This window comes from Neolamprologus multifasciatus, chromosome 10 (assembly GCF_963576455.1).
Source record: "Neolamprologus multifasciatus chromosome 10, fNeoMul1.2, whole genome shotgun sequence".
In the NCBI taxonomy this organism is placed as follows: Eukaryota; Metazoa; Chordata; class Actinopteri; order Cichliformes; family Cichlidae; genus Neolamprologus; species Neolamprologus multifasciatus.
Window position 1 is genome coordinate 12304327 of NC_140448.1, and position 18341 is coordinate 12322667.

The 18341-nt window shown below is 38.9% G+C and overlaps 3 protein-coding genes across 3 annotated transcripts; 1 reads left to right on the forward strand and 2 right to left on the reverse strand.

The window, feature by feature from the left end:
- Nucleotides 1-198: 198 nt before the first annotated feature.
- On the reverse strand, nucleotides 199-4027 carry LOC146509715 (transmembrane 4 L6 family member 1-like). Its single transcript, XM_085174293.1, has 5 exons — nucleotides 3177-4027; nucleotides 2404-2469; nucleotides 1310-1446; nucleotides 1037-1223; nucleotides 199-943 (listed from the first exon to the last, which is right to left on the reverse strand). Exons 1-5 carry the CDS (start codon nucleotides 3351-3353, stop codon nucleotides 935-937), a joined length of 576 nt encoding a protein of 191 aa, XP_085030419.1. The 5' UTR covers nucleotides 3354-4027; the 3' UTR covers nucleotides 199-934.
- Nucleotides 4028-4344: 317 nt separating this feature from the next.
- On the forward strand, nucleotides 4345-12888 carry LOC146509716 (mannose-P-dolichol utilization defect 1 protein-like). The gene is made up of 7 exons (XM_085174290.1): nucleotides 4345-4566; nucleotides 4796-4861; nucleotides 6451-6583; nucleotides 6818-6903; nucleotides 7714-7829; nucleotides 7949-8059; nucleotides 8152-12888. The coding sequence occupies exons 1-7, from the start codon at nucleotides 4476-4478 to the stop codon at nucleotides 8272-8274; spliced, it is 726 nt and encodes a 241-aa protein (XP_085030416.1). The 5' UTR covers nucleotides 4345-4475; the 3' UTR covers nucleotides 8275-12888.
- Nucleotides 12584-18293, reverse strand: slc25a35 (solute carrier family 25 member 35). The gene is made up of 5 exons (XM_085174289.1): nucleotides 16912-18293; nucleotides 16731-16796; nucleotides 16499-16651; nucleotides 14641-14775; nucleotides 12584-14408 (listed from the first exon to the last, which is right to left on the reverse strand). Exons 1-5 carry the CDS (start codon nucleotides 17281-17283, stop codon nucleotides 14238-14240), a joined length of 897 nt encoding a protein of 298 aa, XP_085030415.1. The 5' UTR covers nucleotides 17284-18293; the 3' UTR covers nucleotides 12584-14237.
- Nucleotides 18294-18341: the final 48 nt, after the last annotated feature.

Genomic DNA, 18341 nt, shown 5'->3' on the forward strand with positions numbered 1-18341 from the left:
ACCAAGGGAAAGAGAGATCAATATGATAACCACAGGAAAACAGTGATAATATATATATATATATATATATATATATATATATATATATATATATATATATATATATATATATATATATATATATATATATATATATATATATATATATATATATGTATATATAAATACATACATATATATATACATACATACTTTTGTAATTTCTAGGCTTAAATGTCTCTGCAGTTATATTGGGCATCAAGCAAACCGAAGGCATATGTTTTAGTATATATAGTACATTAGTATATTATCTAGGCACTGTACTGACAACGAGAGAGAGAGAAACTCATGCTGAACAAAACATGTTTGGTGTCTGGGCAACACTTAGGGTGAGGCAAGATTACTCAGCTGCCATAAAGGTTATCATGAGATCTGAAGTTCCCTTCCTCACCTTCCTCACACACAGCAATGTTTTGAGTGCTGTGGATTGTATTTTTGATTGATTATTCTTTTTAGAAAAACCGTGAAGTTTGTTAATGCATCTGGAACATGAAATCGCATTTGTACAGGATAGATAGACAGAATAAAGTTTGCGTGGAGTGAAACAAAGAGGTGCACTCTCAAATATCACTGCAGTTGTATTAGTATATTTTTTAGTGACTGTAATGACAAAACACGAGACAAATGTGTAGCTGTGGACCAGAAGCATTTATTTTCAAGCAGTTTATTTCTATCTGACTCTATGATTAGCGTGAATTATTTGCAATACTGTACTCGTTTCACAGCATAAGCTAATGTGTATATGTAACAGCAGCCTCAAGCATATTAAAATACCCCAACAATACTTTTAGAGCAAGCATACACTACAGATATACTGAAGGCAGGAACACTTCTTTTAGACTCCTCTTCAGATGTGGTGTAAATGCAAACAGTCAAAAGCCTCCTGATCAGAAACCTATGCATGCTGTAATTTGAAAGAACAAACATCAATAAAATCAAGGAGCCGCTGGTGAGTGTAACTTATGTGAAACATCAATGTGTGGTCTTTTTACCTCACCTCTTTTTTGTCACAGGTTCCAAACAGAGTGCCGGCAAGGCCATTGATTATCTGCATGGCACAGAGCAACCCCTGCAGGCAGCTGGCTATGAGCAGAGTCATAAACAGCGCAGTATTGAACAGCACCACATTCTTTGGCTCACTGCACTTCGCCCACGACTTATAGTCAGTCAGGTAGGTCATATTGCTGTGTGAAGAAAAGAGGTTTATGAGCAACCAGAATTTATTGAGGATTTTAACAAGTGTCTTTGGAAAACTGCTTCTGCTTGTCACCTGCTTTGGAAATGTCTCTGCCAATCACCGGTTTCAGATTTGCAGAGGGGGCCATTTGTTAAGCCAAGAAATGCTGCAATGAAGCTGTAAACGGCACCCGCCGCACCCAGTGCAGCAAACAGAATAGAGAGGAACATCTGCCAGAGTTAAATGACAATGACAGGTCATAAAAACATTTCTATTGCAGATTAAGACATTTGGTATTAACAGTGAATTCTGAGCAGCTTTTAATATTTCACCTCTGTTCTTCTAAGATTTGTGTGAAACTGTTATTTATAAGTTTAAGAAAGAAAAGCCAAATAACTGTCCAATGTCCTTTCTAGCTCCTATCCTATCACGAACTACAGACTGACCCAACATACCTCTATTATTAAAACAAGATAATAGTTTCTAGTCAAGATTCACAGTTGTGCATGCATGTGCATGTCATAATGGTGTTTTGTTTTGCTTATCTGTCATTGCATTGTTCTAATCTCGATGCAAATCTTTCGTTGAGCTTATTGTTTAATTTGGCATATTGTTTGGCAAAAAAGAAGAAGAAATGAATTGAGTTAGTATTTGTGGTAATTTGCTGTCTTATCTCACATGGACTTAAACATTGCGTAATAGTGATACAACACCAAAATATTTCTTCTTTTTGGAAGTGTCTCTCAGCTTGGTCGCACACCCGTAAACACTTACGTGTGAACTGAATATATCTGCTTTAATGTCCTTCCTCATACTGCCATCCTACCAGCATATCTTGTAGCAAAGCAGTCGCACCACATGATGCTGTCACCACCGTGCTTCACCTCCAGATAATTTTGAATTCCAAGTATCCAAGTGTTCCAAGTAGTACAATAATTTTTCTTCGAACACAATGATGTTGATAGCGCCCCCATGTGTACTTGAAAACTGTCCCCTGTTGTTGTTGTTTTGTTTGTTGCAGTTTTTGCTTAAAGGCCTTTAAGGTTTTGTGAATACAGGACACTTTTTATCCTTTATATAGAAACTTTGGCAGTTCTTCCTGATCTTGCAAGTGGTCATTTAACAACAATTCTTTTACCAGTTACTGGGATGTACCTGTCACCAGAAATGTGTTCAAAGTTACTCACCCCTAAGCGATTTGCGCAGCACCCGTGCTCTCCAGTCAAGTGAATGGAAAGTGCTGACATGAAAACCTGTGGTGGTACACACAGAGTTAAACTACTCTGCATGCATCATCAACAAGAAACCAGTTCAACAGCACTTAAGAGGTTAGTTAAGTTCAGCCACTCTAAGCCTTTAAATAGCACCAAATTTTTAGTAAGATTTGAAGAGCTTCTAGATCATAAGTGTCAAACTCTGGCCCGCGCCCGCGCGAAGCCATACCAAATTGCTATTAGAGCTGGCCTACTGGTATTATACAGCTAATATATATATTGTTTAGTATTAAGCTTTGCTTGTTCCATATTCAGTTTTTCAGCAAAACTGCTGAAAAACTGAATATGAGATTTTTTTTTTTCAATAAATATTAATGTTAGCCCACGACTTTGTTCCAGTTTTGAATTTTGGCCCACTGTGTATTTGAGTTTGACACCCCTGTTCTAGATTAAACAAATTCCAGGTCGTTGGTTGTTGTTTGTTTTTGTTTTGTTTTTTTCTTTTAACCAATGCACAAAATCTGTACTTGGAGTAAACTAGTCTGTAAAACCATTTATAGTCTGTTCAAATTGAGGTTTTACAGTATATTTTATAGTTTACACCATCTATCAGACCATCTATTAGATGTAATAATAATAATAATAATAATAATAATAATAATAATAATAATAATAATAATAATAATAATATTAAAGACTTGGCTCCCACCCTTACAATCCAGCACATAAGAGAAGTGAAAACTCACCAATAAACCTCCTCCAATGAGTCCCCCCATGTACATGACCTCTCCAGTGATGTGCTGTTCTTTCACATACTTGGCGCTGAGGTCAGGGAAGAACAGCACGATGTTGCAGATGATGGACAGAAGCACCATCGGGTACAGAGTATAGGCAATGATACGCGAGCATTTTCCAGTACACATGTTGTCACAGCGAAAACTAACCAACTGTGATTAAAGACTTTCTGTTCATCACGTTTTAGTGCACATCCTTCCTGTTTTTTGGGTTTTTTTGGTCTTCTTTTTTTGAGAGAAAAGACGTCCTACATGAAAAAACAAGTTTGAAGCGTATTTGCATTGGTGGCTTCATTTTGTTAAAAATAGGGAGCTAGTAGAGTGGTTTTGAGCCAAAACTGAACGTCTTTATCAAACATTCATCCCCTGTGAAAATCGCAGGTTTCTTAATGGTGGCGTCATAATGATGATGGTTCAGTGGTAGGGTTGCTCAAAGTATCCGCTCTGGGGAAAACAAAAGGCCTAACTAATTAAACCTGGGCATAAAACCTCTGGAAATGTGTGATCATTTATGTGAAACCTACAGCCTTTATCTGTTTCAGTGATCTGTTAAACTCACATTTTGTTGATTTAGTTATCAAATTTTCACCAGCGGGAGACTTCCTACTTTTGATACCAAAATAAATTGCTACAAAGACTCAACAAAGAGCAATAATAAAAACTACTGCTCGGAAGTCTCAGCACCTCCTTATTTAGGACTGTTTTCTATCTGATTTCCTCCCCCACCATAAATGGGCTAAGCGAGAACACCCTGGGATGAAAACCAGATATGATTGTAGTCTGTTTTTTCATACTTGGGGAGATTTTCTGTGCTTTCTTGTAATCGGAATTCCAGATGTGTGGGAGGCTACAAGCAGGATTAGTACGTCACATGTTTTGGTCAACCCTCCAGTACACCCGCAGATAATGCCCTCTCCTACGAAGACACTGTTGTAGCTCAGCTATGAAATGAATGAAATGAAGAGCATGAGAAGTAGATGTCAGTTAAGTACTTTGCACACAACTGAATTCAGTTATGTTCAAACTGTGCAGTTCTCCAGAAACATCCCATAATTGTAGTAACCTCTTTACCATTACAACAAAGAATACAAAAGCTGGATAACAGTTTTTTTTCTCTTGGAAACTGTGGTTTTATCTCAGAGGTCAAACGTGTGGCTCTTTATCCTCTTTGGACTCCACTGTAAACACCGGGAAACCTTTGGACCACTCCCCCTGTCGCTGATGATCATTCCCGGCTACGGCTGAGCCACCATGGCCACGTCAACCATCAAAGAGTTTCTTGTAACTTATTTAATGCCAGAAAAATGCTACTACGAGCTCTTCCTGAACTTTCACTTTCACGGTGAGGCTTCCGGCTGACACTTTCAACCGACCGGGTGAAATGGAAACTTAATTTTTCCAGATGCTCTATATGAGTGATAGCGGGGGCGGGGCGGAGGGTGCGTGGGGACGAGGGAAAGTAAAGATGTTTTGTTTTGTTTTTGCCTTTTGCCACCTACAGTGCAAACGTATTTGGAGATCTGACGTTAAGGTACTTCTTCATCGTCTGAGAGTTTTCTTTTGTGTTACAGTGCCATGCCTAAAGTTCGTACTAAACAAAACGGCCGGATTCTGGATCATACTGGACACATTCCTGGGTAAGACGCAGTGATTTAATCATGTGTTTCAAAGCAGATCACAGCATACTGTATCAATGACAAACGAGGTTCATTAACAGGGCAGTTTCACATTTAAGAAACAAAACAAGAAAAGACATACTAACGCAATCGCATTTTTCCTCCCTCTAACCTCCCTTTACACGATGGATAATAATCAAATCATCATAACATTTTGTAAGACTCCCTCATTGCTGGTGCAGATAACATCTGGCCAAGCGGTTAAGCCACCGCATTAGCATGTCGTCTTCATGCAAAATGCAGAAACAAACGACGGCGGGAAACGGATTCATGTCACAGCACAATGCACATGAATATTTGCGTATTTATGTGGTTACAGTTCCAAAAATTCCAAATTCGTCACAGGCAGCTCTCAGTACAGATGAGCCAATCAGAATTGCAGGACATTTTCAGTCCCGCCCATGAATTTAGAAATAATCCATGCACAAAATTCTTAAGCATAAAACACTGCCCTGATGCAAAATGTAAATCTAGCTGAACAAATGGTCCCAGTATACTATTTAAAATGCATATGCCTCTTGCAAGCCAAAATGGCATCTTTATCTACTCTCCCAACTTTTTAAAACTAATTCGCATGTTTAATATAAGCCAAAATAAGTTGAGTAAATCCACTTTTTTCTTTGCTTGCTTGTTTTTTGTTTTGATTTTGTTGACATAGGTCCATTTTAGTTAATATAATAATAATTGTGTCCCAGAACGCATGCGCAACCTGCTTACTGTAACCTCTTTAGTCTGGGAAATGAAGAGTATAAATAGACATGATCAAGCCCACGTACAAACACCATGGGTACAAGTTCAGTGCCAGTATTTTTCTAGTCTTTTGTGACCACACTGAGTGTGTCCTTTTGACCAATACAACCCTGTTACTCATATTACCAAAAAAGACCAAATATTTTCAGTTTCCCTCCTTTATTTATAGAACTACATTTATCCTTGACTTTCACAGGTCAGTGCATTCCACTTGTGTGGTCCTGGGGATTTTTAAGATTTTAGACTTTCAGGTTTTAATATTCTCTTTGATTCCTAGTTTGTTTAATGTTCATGTTTGGTTTGTGTGTTTTTAGCACATTTAGTCTAGAGTTTAATTTCTCCCTCATTGATCCGCCCTCTTCCCCTCGATTAGTTATCTCACCTAGTTAGTTGTTCCTTATGTTTTGTTTTTAGTTTTGCCTTCCTCGTCTCCTCCTGTGTGATCTGGATCAGTTGTTTCCCCCCACATGTCTCCTCTCTGCCTCAATCACCTACACAGAGAGGTGATTGTCCTTTATCAGAGTTTCTGTTCACTTCCCCCCAGTGTGTGTGTTCAAGCTTTATGATTCACCAGTGTATCGTTTTGACTTCGTGTTTTGCTTTCATGACGACCTGCAAACAGTCGATAAGCGGCTCATTTTTTGTTTATCTCAGTTTACCTCTCTGCGTCTGCATTTTGGCCTAATTTTAGAATGACGCTGACTGACTCAGATGTTTGACTTGCAATGAGTGCTTTCTGTCTTTTTCATGTTGATGAATAATGACCAAATTTCACCCGATTCCCTGTTGTTTCCATGCAGCACAACTGCCTCAGTTGATAAAGATGTTATGGGGAGGAAGTGCAGAGGGTCTGAGTCTTAGCGCCTTCTTCTTGCAGCTTTATGCTTTCTCATGTCCTGTTGTGTATGCTATGGCCAACAACTTCCCTCTCTTGTAAGTAAGCTGATGCGCAGATCACACCATTCATAGTATTTCCCATTCATGTCATGCTTTACACCACTCAAGTTCAAATTCTCAGTCTGTTCATCATGCATGATTCACTTGCTCAAGCCCTGCATAGGCACACCCCAAATCCTCTCAACTTAAACACAGTGACTTTATTTATTTTTTTTACCTTTTTTTTTTTCTGTGCTACCTTAAATGTATTTCACGTGAACTGTTCAACAGTGCCTGGGCTGATAGGCTCTTCACGCTTGCCCAGACAGTGGCGATCGTCTTCCTCATCCTCCATTATCGCGGTGATACGGTCCGAGGTGAGCACATGCATCTGCAGATTTTGCAGAGGCAGAGTACAAAGAGCAGTCCAACATGACATACTTTCACCGAGGCAGGCAGGTCCCTCCACACTAATACAAATAATTAAGCGGTGACAGTTAAGACAGTTAAGACAGTGTCCCCCAGTTTTTACGTTTTCAATTTGATACTGATTTTTGAAGATTTAACACACAGTTGCTTTTTTTGGCCCTATTTCTCAGGGGTAAAGGATTAATTAAAACAATGCCCGGATCTGGATTGACTTAAGGAGTTAATCAGTGTTGGGCTAAGGAGGAGTATTTACAGCAGCGGGTTAAGGCATGATATTTATGACTTGAATGTGAAACTATTGGAAATCTCCGGCACTTGGCTGCTTCTTCACAGAAATGAACTTTGAGTGACACTTTAAGGAATCAGCTGCGGTCATGCAGGGTCTGAATGCAGCAAAGAACCTCTGTGTTTTTTGTGGTCATGCAGAATCAGCCAGATTCTCCAAGTGTTATATTTGGAGCTGTTATAACTGAACATGGAAAAAACAACACAGTGATGTAGTGATTGTAGGGTTTGAACAAAGTCCCTCAAAGACAGGGTGGCTGTGCTTTCAAATAGCGCCACCTTGTGGTGCTGCTATATTCTTCGTTGGAAGCGTGCTCACCACATTTCTCTAAAACATACTGACAAAGAGCTGTTTAAATTAGAGTTCAAAAACAATTATTTAATTAATCATTTTGTCAGCTTTTAATCTTGTGATTTTAATATTCCAGTTCAGTCTACATCTTATATAATTGTGGTTTCTGTTTCTGTTGCAGGAGTTCTGCTCCTCTTTGCTCTCAGTGGTGTGATGCTCCTCCTGCGCTCCTATGCAGCAGCAGCCGTCATCTCAGTGATACAGGCCTCCAGTTTGGCGGCTTTCATTGCAAGCAAGGTAGCAACTTATCAACTTGCCTCATTTATGAGCTGTTCTATGATAAATGTGATCGCTGAACTGTCATTTTTCTTTTTTAAGTGCACGGTGAACATATTTAGTGGATTTGTTATTTACAGGTTCTCCAGGCTATAACAAACTATCACAACGGCCACACGGGTCAACTATCCACTCTGTCAGTGTTGCTTTCATTTGCAGGGTCTCTGGGTGTGGCCTTTGTTTCTTTACAGGTATGCAGTTAAGAATTACTAGCAGACATACGTGTACAACCACATAGTTGTAGGTATACTAACTGGAAGAACTTGAAACTTTTTTTTTATAGGAAAATGGAAACTCTCCTGTGAGTTTGTCACACATACTGTCAGCCTGTCTCAGCTGTGTCCTCCTGGCTCAGATCCTCTGCTACAAGGCCGGCGCTGTCAGCACTACAAAGAAGACAGCGTAGAGCACGGTGATGATGCTGCCTGTTATTATATTGTGCCTGAGGTTGGCCTGTCAAGTACGGGGCCAAAGTAGCAGTAAATGTTTACAGATTTTTCCTTTTTAATATGTCCAAATGCCACTGTCACGTGTTTTGTGTGAAATATTATGTCTGTTTTAGGTTATTGTGTCCTAAGGGGATAAAAAAAATACTTTGTTGACCACCAGGGATTCAAATAAAATGACTTTATTCTCGCAGAAACAATTTTCACTGTGTCTGCAGCCATGACAAAATATTTTTAAGTAATCTGGCAGCTCTGTGTCTTTCTGTTGAGCCATTTCAAATTTGCATCAACATCAAACTAAAGTTTAACAGATTAAACTCGCTGAGTAAACCATAAACCAAGTGGGCTGAAGAGAACAAATACAGAAGCTTTTGCTGGAATATCACTTATTAGTCCCTACTTTGAGATTACAGGAATATTCATATGGTCATACTTTTATTTTTTTACAAAATAGAAAAGCATTACTTTTGTGATAGATTTTGCTCTTCCTGTTGGTATCACATATTGATCATATTTTCATTATTTTGTATTGTAATTTGAGTGTCTCCAAAAAGTTGTACCCTTTACCCGAGGCACTCGCACAGTAAGCTCACAGTCAGAGTGCTTAAGTTCATATCTGCAGGATATTTACAGTCTAGTGTGTTCAGAAAGTTTTACTAGTTAGTTTTTTTTTCCCAGTCAAAAGTTAGCACAGACATTGTTAAAATGAAGTCATACCTATACAAGTCACACTGTTATGATTAACTATAGAGTAGTGTAATCTAACTTGAGCTTCAGGTATTTTTAGCCACCAGTGTTTGTTTTTGTTCAGGTAGTTATTTCCTAACTTTACTATTTTACAACAGAACACAAAAACTTATTATATAAACCATTTAATAACTATAATTTATGAGGTTCCTTATTTCAGTATGGATTTAAATGTAGTGCAAATTGAATTTTATTTAAACACTTGAGCCACTCATCCTTTTTTTAATATTTTACCTCTAAGGAGGAAGACTTTCTTTTGGCTGAGGTATCTGAAACTACAGCAAAAATTTCTGGCACAACTTCACCTACTTCCAACGTGCATGGAGAGGATGTAAGAATTCACAATGCAGGAACTCCAGCAACACTTAAGGGAAGATGAACAACTTTAATAATTGAGCAACGCGTTTCGGCTTGTGGCCTTCATCAGGGTCATAGTAAAACATTGTAGAAAATTGCTTAAATGCAAGACAGGAAACAGATAAAAAATTAAAATTAACCAATCAAAACTTCATAGATAGATCAGATGACATATAACAGGTAGGTGTTGATTAATTGGTTAAGACACGCAAAAGTAAATACTGGACTAGATCATTAATGATGAGGAGGGGAGGAGACATAATCCCCACCTGTCTCAAAAAAACACATTTGTGAAATACATAAGAAGAATACTATGAATATACAAAAAAAGGGACAAGGCAGTATTTAATAATAAAAGGAGGTTCGTCCAGCAGTTGAATTAAAAAACAAGAGGATATCATCCCATAGGAACACATTTGTTAAAAGGTCCTAATTTATGTCTCTAAAATGTAAAATCTCTAAAATGTAGAGTTAAAATGTAGACTTAAGATGAGATGTCTAGAATGCTACTCCTTTGGCTGAAAAAAATTTATTAAATTAATTAAATAAACATTACCCATGCAAGAATAATTTAACTGATAAAATTAGAATAGAAACATAAAAAATAAAAAAGGGTTCAGTTCACAAAAACTCATTGATAGAAATATCCTCATGGGGTGCAGACTCTTAAAGTGGAATATCCAAAATGCTTCTATTTTTCTGGATAAAATTAATATTACCACCTCTTTGGTTTAGTTTAATGGCTTCAATGCATAGAAACAATAATGGTGAATTTGGCTGTTTATCATTGAAGTGTCTTGCAACAGGGCTGGTTAGATCAATCGTTTTGATTGAACATCTGTGTTCATTAATTCGATCTTTCAGAGGGCGGGACGTTTCTCCTATATTTATTTTATTGCATCGGCACTGTATCATGTAGATTACATTTTTAGTTCTGCATGTGATAAGTATCTGAAACTACACAAGGACTGGACTAAAAAGCAGTGGCAGCAGGTCTTATGAAGAGATGAAATCAAATTCGATATTCTATTTAGTTCAGATCATCAGTATGTATGGACGAGGTTAGAATTGTACAAACTCAATTTTTGGTTTTTACACTGGATTTTCATGCGAGTTCCTGATTTTCGCTAGCAAAATATGAAGAAATAAGGGTTGTCATGAACTTTTGCACAGTATTGTGTAACTGTGAAATATTGGTCAACTGTTTTTCTCAGTCATTTTTTGTAAACGTGTACAGTATTAAAGACACGCCACCTTCAGTCATCCTTATGCCAAAGGCCCTTTTCATATGTGTACACATAATTATCTCTACTTCCTGCAGTAGGAGTCATGTTGCAGGTTGACACTGGTGATTTTCATAACTATGATATCAGCCATTCACAGAACAGTTAAAAATTAACTTCCAGTTTGAGGTGCAACTAACATCCAGTCATGCATAAAGAAAGTCACGCAGAAAAAAAAAATCCAGTAATAACCACTGTAACATTACCAATTAGAAAACGTTAGCATACTTCTTCATAAGTCCTGTTAAGTCACCTGCCAAGCAGGGTGATATTGTCATTTAAGAAATTTTGTCCAGCACTTTCTGTTCTCTACCAGCTGATGGGAAAATTCATCACTTTACCAGTTCTTCAATGTAGCGGTGAGTTCATCTCTTTAAGGAAAAGAAACTCCAGCTAGCTGCTGCTCAACGGTGGGAAATCTTGAAAATGAAATAAATGTACTACAAGACATATGCAGTAAAGTTTGAGAATAACACACAGGAAATTTGCCATTTTCAACACTGTTGAACAAAGCGAGAAACCACCACACTGTTGGACAATAAAAGTCTGAGTTTATTTGCTCTTCACTTCCATCCCACATATCAAAGAACCATGTTGGAAAATTATTTTCTAACATTCATGAAATGGAACCAAGCTACTCCATGAAATGACCCATAACACATAACTTTTAGAACTGTCATGAGGTTTAAACTTTGGCAAATATTATATAATAGAGACACAGAGAAATGAGCTGAAAGACTTCCAAACAAAAGTGTTGATACAAATAGGGCTGGGCCATATCATCCCGTTCACGGTGATACCGGTGTAATGTTGGGCAACGACAAGAAAATGAAATATCGCGATAGAATATGGGTAAAATGCGCATGCGCAGTGCCTTTGTTTTCATACGCACATGGCAAAAAAGGCGACGGGGAATGAGAAGGGCGAAAGCGGATTGTTGAATGGAACGGATGAACCAGAATTGGTTTGTAAAAATGCTGCAACTTCAGTAGTGTGGAACTGGTTTAGCTTTCGTCCGTCAGATACACAACAAAGCACTATTTTTGGTAGAGCATGCTAGCGGGCCGTCGTTATTACCGTGTTTTTTGGAAAATACGGCACACTTAAAATCACCTTTGATTTTTCTGACAATCGACAGTGCCCCTTATAATCCCGTGTGCCTTATGTTTGAATTCTGGTTGTGTTTACTGACCTCGAAATGATTTTATGTACACGGTGCTCGAAAATCTGTCAAATGTTTCAGTACGACTTTGCTAAGCTACGAACCCGCACCGCTTGATGGATTGTTGGAGCATTACGGCTATCGTAGGGAGGAGCCTCACGGAGTGATACGTACTGTGCTTCAACATAATATTACCATATTGCGTGTGTATAACCTCTTTTTAAGTTTTGTGGATATTATACATGGTTATGCTGAGGATATGTCAGCCAATTTCCACTGGAAACGCCTTTTGGTTAAACTGTCAGCAAGGAATTTACATTCACACTGTTATGTTTTTATATAACTTTAATGCAGATAAAAAAACAGCTGCTTGTTTAAGTGAAAATACATTGATGTTTTTTTTTGCACTAATAAAGTTGTGGAGTTGTAAAGTATTTTGTCTAGTGTCAATTATATCGTCAGCTATATTGTTATCGCAAATTTTCAAATCTATATCGTGATAAATATTTTTGGTCATATCGCCCTGCTCTAGATACAAATATACGTGGGTTTTTTTTCATTTATAGTGTTTGAGCATCAAGTCGCTCCCTTTTCAAGGCCTCTGTATCAATTCTAAAGTTTTTATTCCTAAAACTATCAACTAATCTTTCTATTTACTGAGACTGTAGAGAAAAGTTTGCATTCAAACAGCTCAGTTTGCTGTAATCTGACTTTATCGTAACTAAAAGCTAAGGTATTAAACTGCGGTGTAATAAAATCGAGCTGGATTGGTAATTGTTAATGACATAACTTTTGGCACAACTTTTGTTTGACAGAAGTCTCATGAAACCACTGAAGTGACAGATGTGGAAGAATCCATGTTCCCTTTGGGTTCCATGCAAAGACCACAGCACCATTATATTTTGATCCACCCTAAAATTGTTCCATCAGTATTTGGATATGCCGCACTGCTGCCCAGTACACCTATCAATACCACCTTAACAATTAAACTAAAATAAAAAATCATGTTCCCTTACAAAAAAAAAGCCAAACTCCATAAGGAATCATATACAAAGAACAAATGAGCACAATTATATCAAGAAAAACACATTTAAAAACAGAAAAATTGCCAAAACTCAGTTCTTTTAAAGTTCAAGACTTCATAATATTTAATAAACTTAAATAACAGTTTCCTGCCTTCTGTCACAAACTTCAGGGAACTCTATTTGTAGAGCTACAGTACATTTATTACATGTCACATTGTGCTGTTGCATTCAAAGGTGGTCGGGAATAACTAATAATGCTCATATAAATAAAATCATGGGCATCCTACACTTATTAAGAAAGCATCAAAATCCACAAAGTTTTGTGGAACTTCAAAATGTTACCAACAGTTTCTATTTCATGGTAATCTGACTGTTGGGTTCAATTATGAACACTTCATAGAACCAAAACTCAAGCAGACGGAGTCAATGGACGAGCTGATAAACGTCCCGTCTGTAACATATTAAAATGGACTGTTTTTATTCCTAAAGGTTTATTAAGGCACACTATTCACCAACTAGCTTCACCAACAGATTTTTGCTTAACCAAGACATTTTAGCACAGCAGCAGTAAGGTTTCTAACTCATGGCAATAATTAATTGAAGAGTAACGGCTCCTGTTATTGTAAAGTACCACGTGCTTAGGGAGGGCATTGGCTTTCACATCCTTTTTTTTGGCAGATCCACTGGATACTCGCTTTGGTTTATGAGGCCTAAAATATTTCATGTTAGTGGAGTTTTCTTTCTTCACCCAAAGAGGAAATCTGTCTGCTGCAGATGTCATTTTGAAACAAAGCCTTTGTCCAAGAGTTGCCTTTAACCACATTACATATTTATCCTTTTGTAAGGCTGGGAAACATTTTTCTCCACATACTGTTTGACAGTAACTATATTCTAGGATGCATTTGACCTACTCAAACTCAAGACTCAATTATATACAGTTCACAAAACTTGAGCCTGGCATGTTTGCAGTCTTTAGAAAGTTTAGGAAACTCCACATAGACCTAAAAAGAGTTTAAAGAAGTTTTGGTTTTGCAACCAGCTGACTCACTGGTGAGTGAGATATCAACTGGTTCTCATTGGCTTTAATGAGTCAAAGGCAAAGTTTTTGAAATTGCTCAAGGCCAAAATGATTAACTATGTTGCTACAGTATAGAATACTCTTCATCACCTGAAAACAAGCACAACCACAGTTTTTTTAACTGGAGTGTAAAACATTACCTTTGCTCTAGAACACCTTCAGGTGTTTCCATCCACCGGATAATCATAAACTCATTAAACGACGATTCGTTTAACCTTCTGCACTCAGAACGTATTGAGTTACTCATTTTCCAGTGTCTTCGTCCCGGGTGTTATCTGAACGGCTGGTAGAATTTGCGCAGTTCATCCCAGAAAAACAACGAAAGAATGGTGTGTGGACCGAGTCGGAAATAAGACGCTCCCAGGCCTTTGTAAAGCCCCGTCAATCCCTCCTTCTTCAGGGTTTTGGAAAAGCAGTCAGTGAATCCTTTATAGAGCTGACCCTAAAAAACAAGAGAAGGATTGTTCTTGTTCTACATCCACCTTGTTTTTTTGTTCAAGCAATCTTTCTTGTCTAAACCTGGAGCCAAGTGACCAACAATTTCTCCCACACAAATGGGAGATGACACAATGGGGGATTCACAGAGGATCAATACAATGAAAACATATCAACCACGCCATGAGCTAGGATCTTCCCTTCACTTCATACTTCCCCAGTCTGGCCCCTGTGCTCACCTTGCCCAAATGATCCACGGGCTGGTTGTAGAGCCGTGTGCTCACCACATCAAAAGGAGTCATAGCCAGCACCACCACCACACTACTGATCATGCCGGCGCTGAGGGCCACCAGCCAGCTGTTCGCTGGAAACACCTTGGCAACAGAAGAAAATAATATTACAGGATGGACAGGAGCCCGTACACACGTGGGCCTGCGGTTGCAGTAGAAGTAGAGTAGAAGTAGAGGAATGTAGTGCAGTCACTTCTAATTTTAACTCCTCATAATTGCACGGTTACGTGCAGCGAACCAGAGGAAGGTGGCTCCATTATTATCGAGGTCATTCCATCTGAAGTTACCGTGCACCTTCCGATTCACCTGCTAATACAGCCCAACGTTTGGATATATAAAATTTTATTTGTTTAACACATATTGTAATTTAAAAATCGTCCGTCGATACATTTCAAAGTTTTGTCACACTTTGAAATCTGAGGCAATCTTCAACACGAGTTTCTCAAAAGCAGGTAAAGACAAAAGCCTGACATTTTCACTTGTCTTTCTCACCATCCAATATAATAAAGCTATTCTTTACAGTCCCATATTTAAGCACACCCTTTAAACAAATATCTAGAAACTATTTGATGTTTCAAGCTGAAATTTCTGGACTCCCCAAAGATATCTCCTTATTTGGTATTTGATGATGATGGAAGAGAGCTGTCTAATGCATAGTGTCAGCCCGGCTGTAGCACAACCCATATGATGGAGGGAGCTTTGCACAATACCTCGCAATGTTCTGACTCAAAATCTAGCATGTCCGCATTTTTTTTTAACTCTACGGCAATAATTTTGTCTCTTCTATTTGACAAATCCAAAACCGCACGTACCGCTTCAGTTCCCACCATCTGTTTGAAATCATTAGCCAATTTGTCCATTCTTATGAAGCACACTGTGAAAGACGGAAAGCATGACTCACTGACGAGGACAGGAAGGAAAGACAATATATTGCCCAATGACCACAACAACACCCAAAAAAAGTCATAGTCTAGACTGTCATAGAAGTTCAGCTATCGCTCTTGATTGTATACATTTTTCCAGTTTTTTTCATTTTTAGTTATTTTATTCTGGCACAGTTAGTGTGGACCACCCACAATTTTGCTGTACATGTACAATGACAACAAAGGGCAATTTTATTCTTTTCTATTCTAAATACAAAGTTCTTCTTCTTTGGTTTAATAAAGCTAACTGTGCATGAGGTAATGGCTGAGATGATGGGAGGTATGTTCAAGTCCACCTCCATCCTTACTCACACAACCAACCAGTTGGGACAGCGTAAAGTAAGTCAGCCAAATCAAGGAAGTAGTAAATTAAAAGTATACACAAATGTAAGGATTTTTGCTAATATAATTTTTGGGGAATGTCTTATTAAGGAACTCTTTTTTTTAAAACTAGAGCTGGGTCACTGATTTACATCATGCAGACTGATTCTCTAGTTATGCAAGCCTCGTGTTTTCAACAGGGGGCCAATAAAAGGTGTCGAATTTCCATTCCAGAGGAGTGGAATACAGAGTGCTTTGTCAGTGCTACAGTGGGCGCTTTAGGAGCCTGTAAACAGCTACTGACTGTAAATCACCTTCTCAAGCCTCTAGTTCTGATTTGGTCTTGTAATTAGACAAGAATGTAAATACGGAGCGTTCAGATGTGTTACCCAACCAACACTCACTATACAAGCAGACTCTAAAAAACAGTCATCTTTATTTTAAACAGTGTGGACATATGGAAAATATGCACACATGGTGGAGTAGTGAAGAAACAAAACTCCCTCTGTGAGCCGCCTTCTACCTCATTTTCATGTCAAAAGCAAATTGAACCACACACCAACCTGCAGGTCAATGACGAGCTCCTTGGAGGAGGAGAAGGTGGAGAGCTGAGCAGCCGACCCCACGCTGACCCTCGGCACTGCAGCGCTAGAGCCCCTCCACAGTCCCAGAATGCCATGATTTCTGTAGATGGCAACCAGGGCGTGGGTCATCCCCTGTGGTGAAGACGGGCAGCATTTTAGGACACTGTTGATGCCTCCCACTCATATTGGCACATTCACTTTCTCAGGTTACCTGGTGCTTGTACTGATGACCAACCGCGATTGAGGAGGTGGCCTGGCTCTGCAGGTGAGTCTTCACCTGTCAGTGGAGACAATTTAAGTTTAACATTGACCACAGGTGAAAGTCACAGTCCACTTTAAGGTCACGCCTGAATAACTTTTCACAAGGCAAGTGGGCAAAGCCAGCTACTGACCAAGTATATGGGGCTGCCCATCACAGCTCCCACCACTCCAGCCATAGCCCCTGCTACTGTGGTTTTGACAGCGCTGACCCTTCCATTGGTGTGGATGTAACCCGAGGACTCTATGATGGCGTACGACCCGAGCCTGACTCCATTCATAAAAAACTGATAGCATAGCCCGGGTACTAATCCTTTCTGTAATCCCACTAGTCCTTCCACTTTGCCGATAGTATAAAAAGCGTGGAAGACGTTGCGATAATGAACATGATAGGATCCGTGGCTCTTTAGCTCTCCCTGAAGCTGCATGCGAGTTTTGACGACCTCCAGCGGGTTGGTGAACACACAAGCGCCGCATGCCGCCACTCCGCTCAGCACGAAATCCATCGCGACAGACCGACCGAGTGACCACCGACGGGACGACAGATGTACGCTTGAGACCGGCCTCCAGTCTGTCTCGTCTTTTACATCCCTGGACTTTTGCTAAGCAGCTACCCCCTCCCACATACAGTACATCCGTACAAACCACGACTGCTGAGTACAATACAAGCAAGACATAAGAGTACTTCAATGCGCCTCGTAATCTCAAAATTTCGATACACGAAATAAGAAAAATCGCTCATCTGGTGAAGGCAGCAACAAAGCAGACCTATCCAATTGCGGTATTTAGAGAATTTCAACTTATACGTGATTTCATTTTATTTCTCTGTTCCGTGAAATCATATTCACCCGTGCTACCAATTATTTTTTATACACGACAACAACCATTTGGAGATTTATAAATGCGCAGTGAAATTAAAATAAAATAAATGGACATTAAAAAATATAAACAGAATGCTGTTAAATACCATATTAGTTACCACCATACTAGTTAAATATCTATCCATCAGTTGCATGTTGCTGCCTTTAAATTTCATCGTACACTTTTTCTGGCCCCTAAACATCTCACGTTAGAGATTCTACTGGTGCGTATGGGCTTGCCATAGGCGCGTGCTACGCAGTTCATGTAACGCGTCTCTGCTCAGCCAATGAATTTGGTCCTTAACTGACTGTTGTGCTCGGTTAACAACAGTCACAATAGACAGACGTGATTGGATCAACGATTGCTGGCGCTAGATTGGATCGACCAGATGACCAGTTCACCCATTGTTTTGAATTACCTGACGTGATAGTTTTTGGATAAATCCTATCAGAGCTACTTGCATCCAGCCACAATTAAAAGGAAAAAATAGGAACTATTACCTAAGACAGTATTTCTCAACCTTTTGGAGCCCCAGCACATATTTCACATTAGAAAAATCACACGGCACACCACCAAACAAAAATGTAACAAAAAGCATATTGATATTTTTTTCCAGCACACGAGGTATAGCGGAATTGGCTCGGTTTGTCCCCACAGTATACCTTTTTGCTTTCTTCTGAACACTACTCATGCAAGGGCCTTC

What these genes read in the sequence shown, in the direction of transcription:
- LOC146509715 (XM_085174293.1), bottom strand. Translation starts at nt 3,353, where the DNA reads ATGTGTACTGGAAAATGCTCGCGTATCATTGCCTATACTCTGTACCCG. An exon ending in TCATTGGAGGAGGTTTATTG is followed by an intron (nt 2,470 to 3,176) that starts GTGAGTTTTCAC and finishes GTACCACCACAG; the next exon opens with GTTTTCATGTCAGCACTTTC. An exon ending in CAGAGACATTTCCAAAGCAG is followed by an intron (nt 1,224 to 1,309) that starts GTGACAAGCAGA and finishes TTCTTCACACAG; the next exon opens with CAATATGACCTACCTGACTG.
- LOC146509716 (XM_085174290.1), top strand. Translation starts at nt 4,476, where the DNA reads ATGGCCACGTCAACCATCAAAGAGTTTCTTGTAACTTATTTAATGCCA. An exon ending in CCTGAACTTTCACTTTCACG is followed by an intron (nt 4,567 to 4,795) that starts GTGAGGCTTCCG and finishes TTTGTGTTACAG; the next exon opens with TGCCATGCCTAAAGTTCGTA. An exon ending in TGGCCTTTGTTTCTTTACAG is followed by an intron (nt 8,060 to 8,151) that starts GTATGCAGTTAA and finishes TTTTTTTTATAG; the next exon opens with GAAAATGGAAACTCTCCTGT.
- slc25a35 (XM_085174289.1), bottom strand. Translation starts at nt 17,283, where the DNA reads ATGGATTTCGTGCTGAGCGGAGTGGCGGCATGCGGCGCTTGTGTGTTC. An exon ending in TGGGCAGCCCCATATACTTG is followed by an intron (nt 16,797 to 16,911) that starts GTCAGTAGCTGG and finishes CTCCACTGACAG; the next exon opens with GTGAAGACTCACCTGCAGAG. An exon ending in GTCATCAGTACAAGCACCAG is followed by an intron (nt 16,652 to 16,730) that starts GTAACCTGAGAA and finishes TCTTCACCACAG; the next exon opens with GGGATGACCCACGCCCTGGT.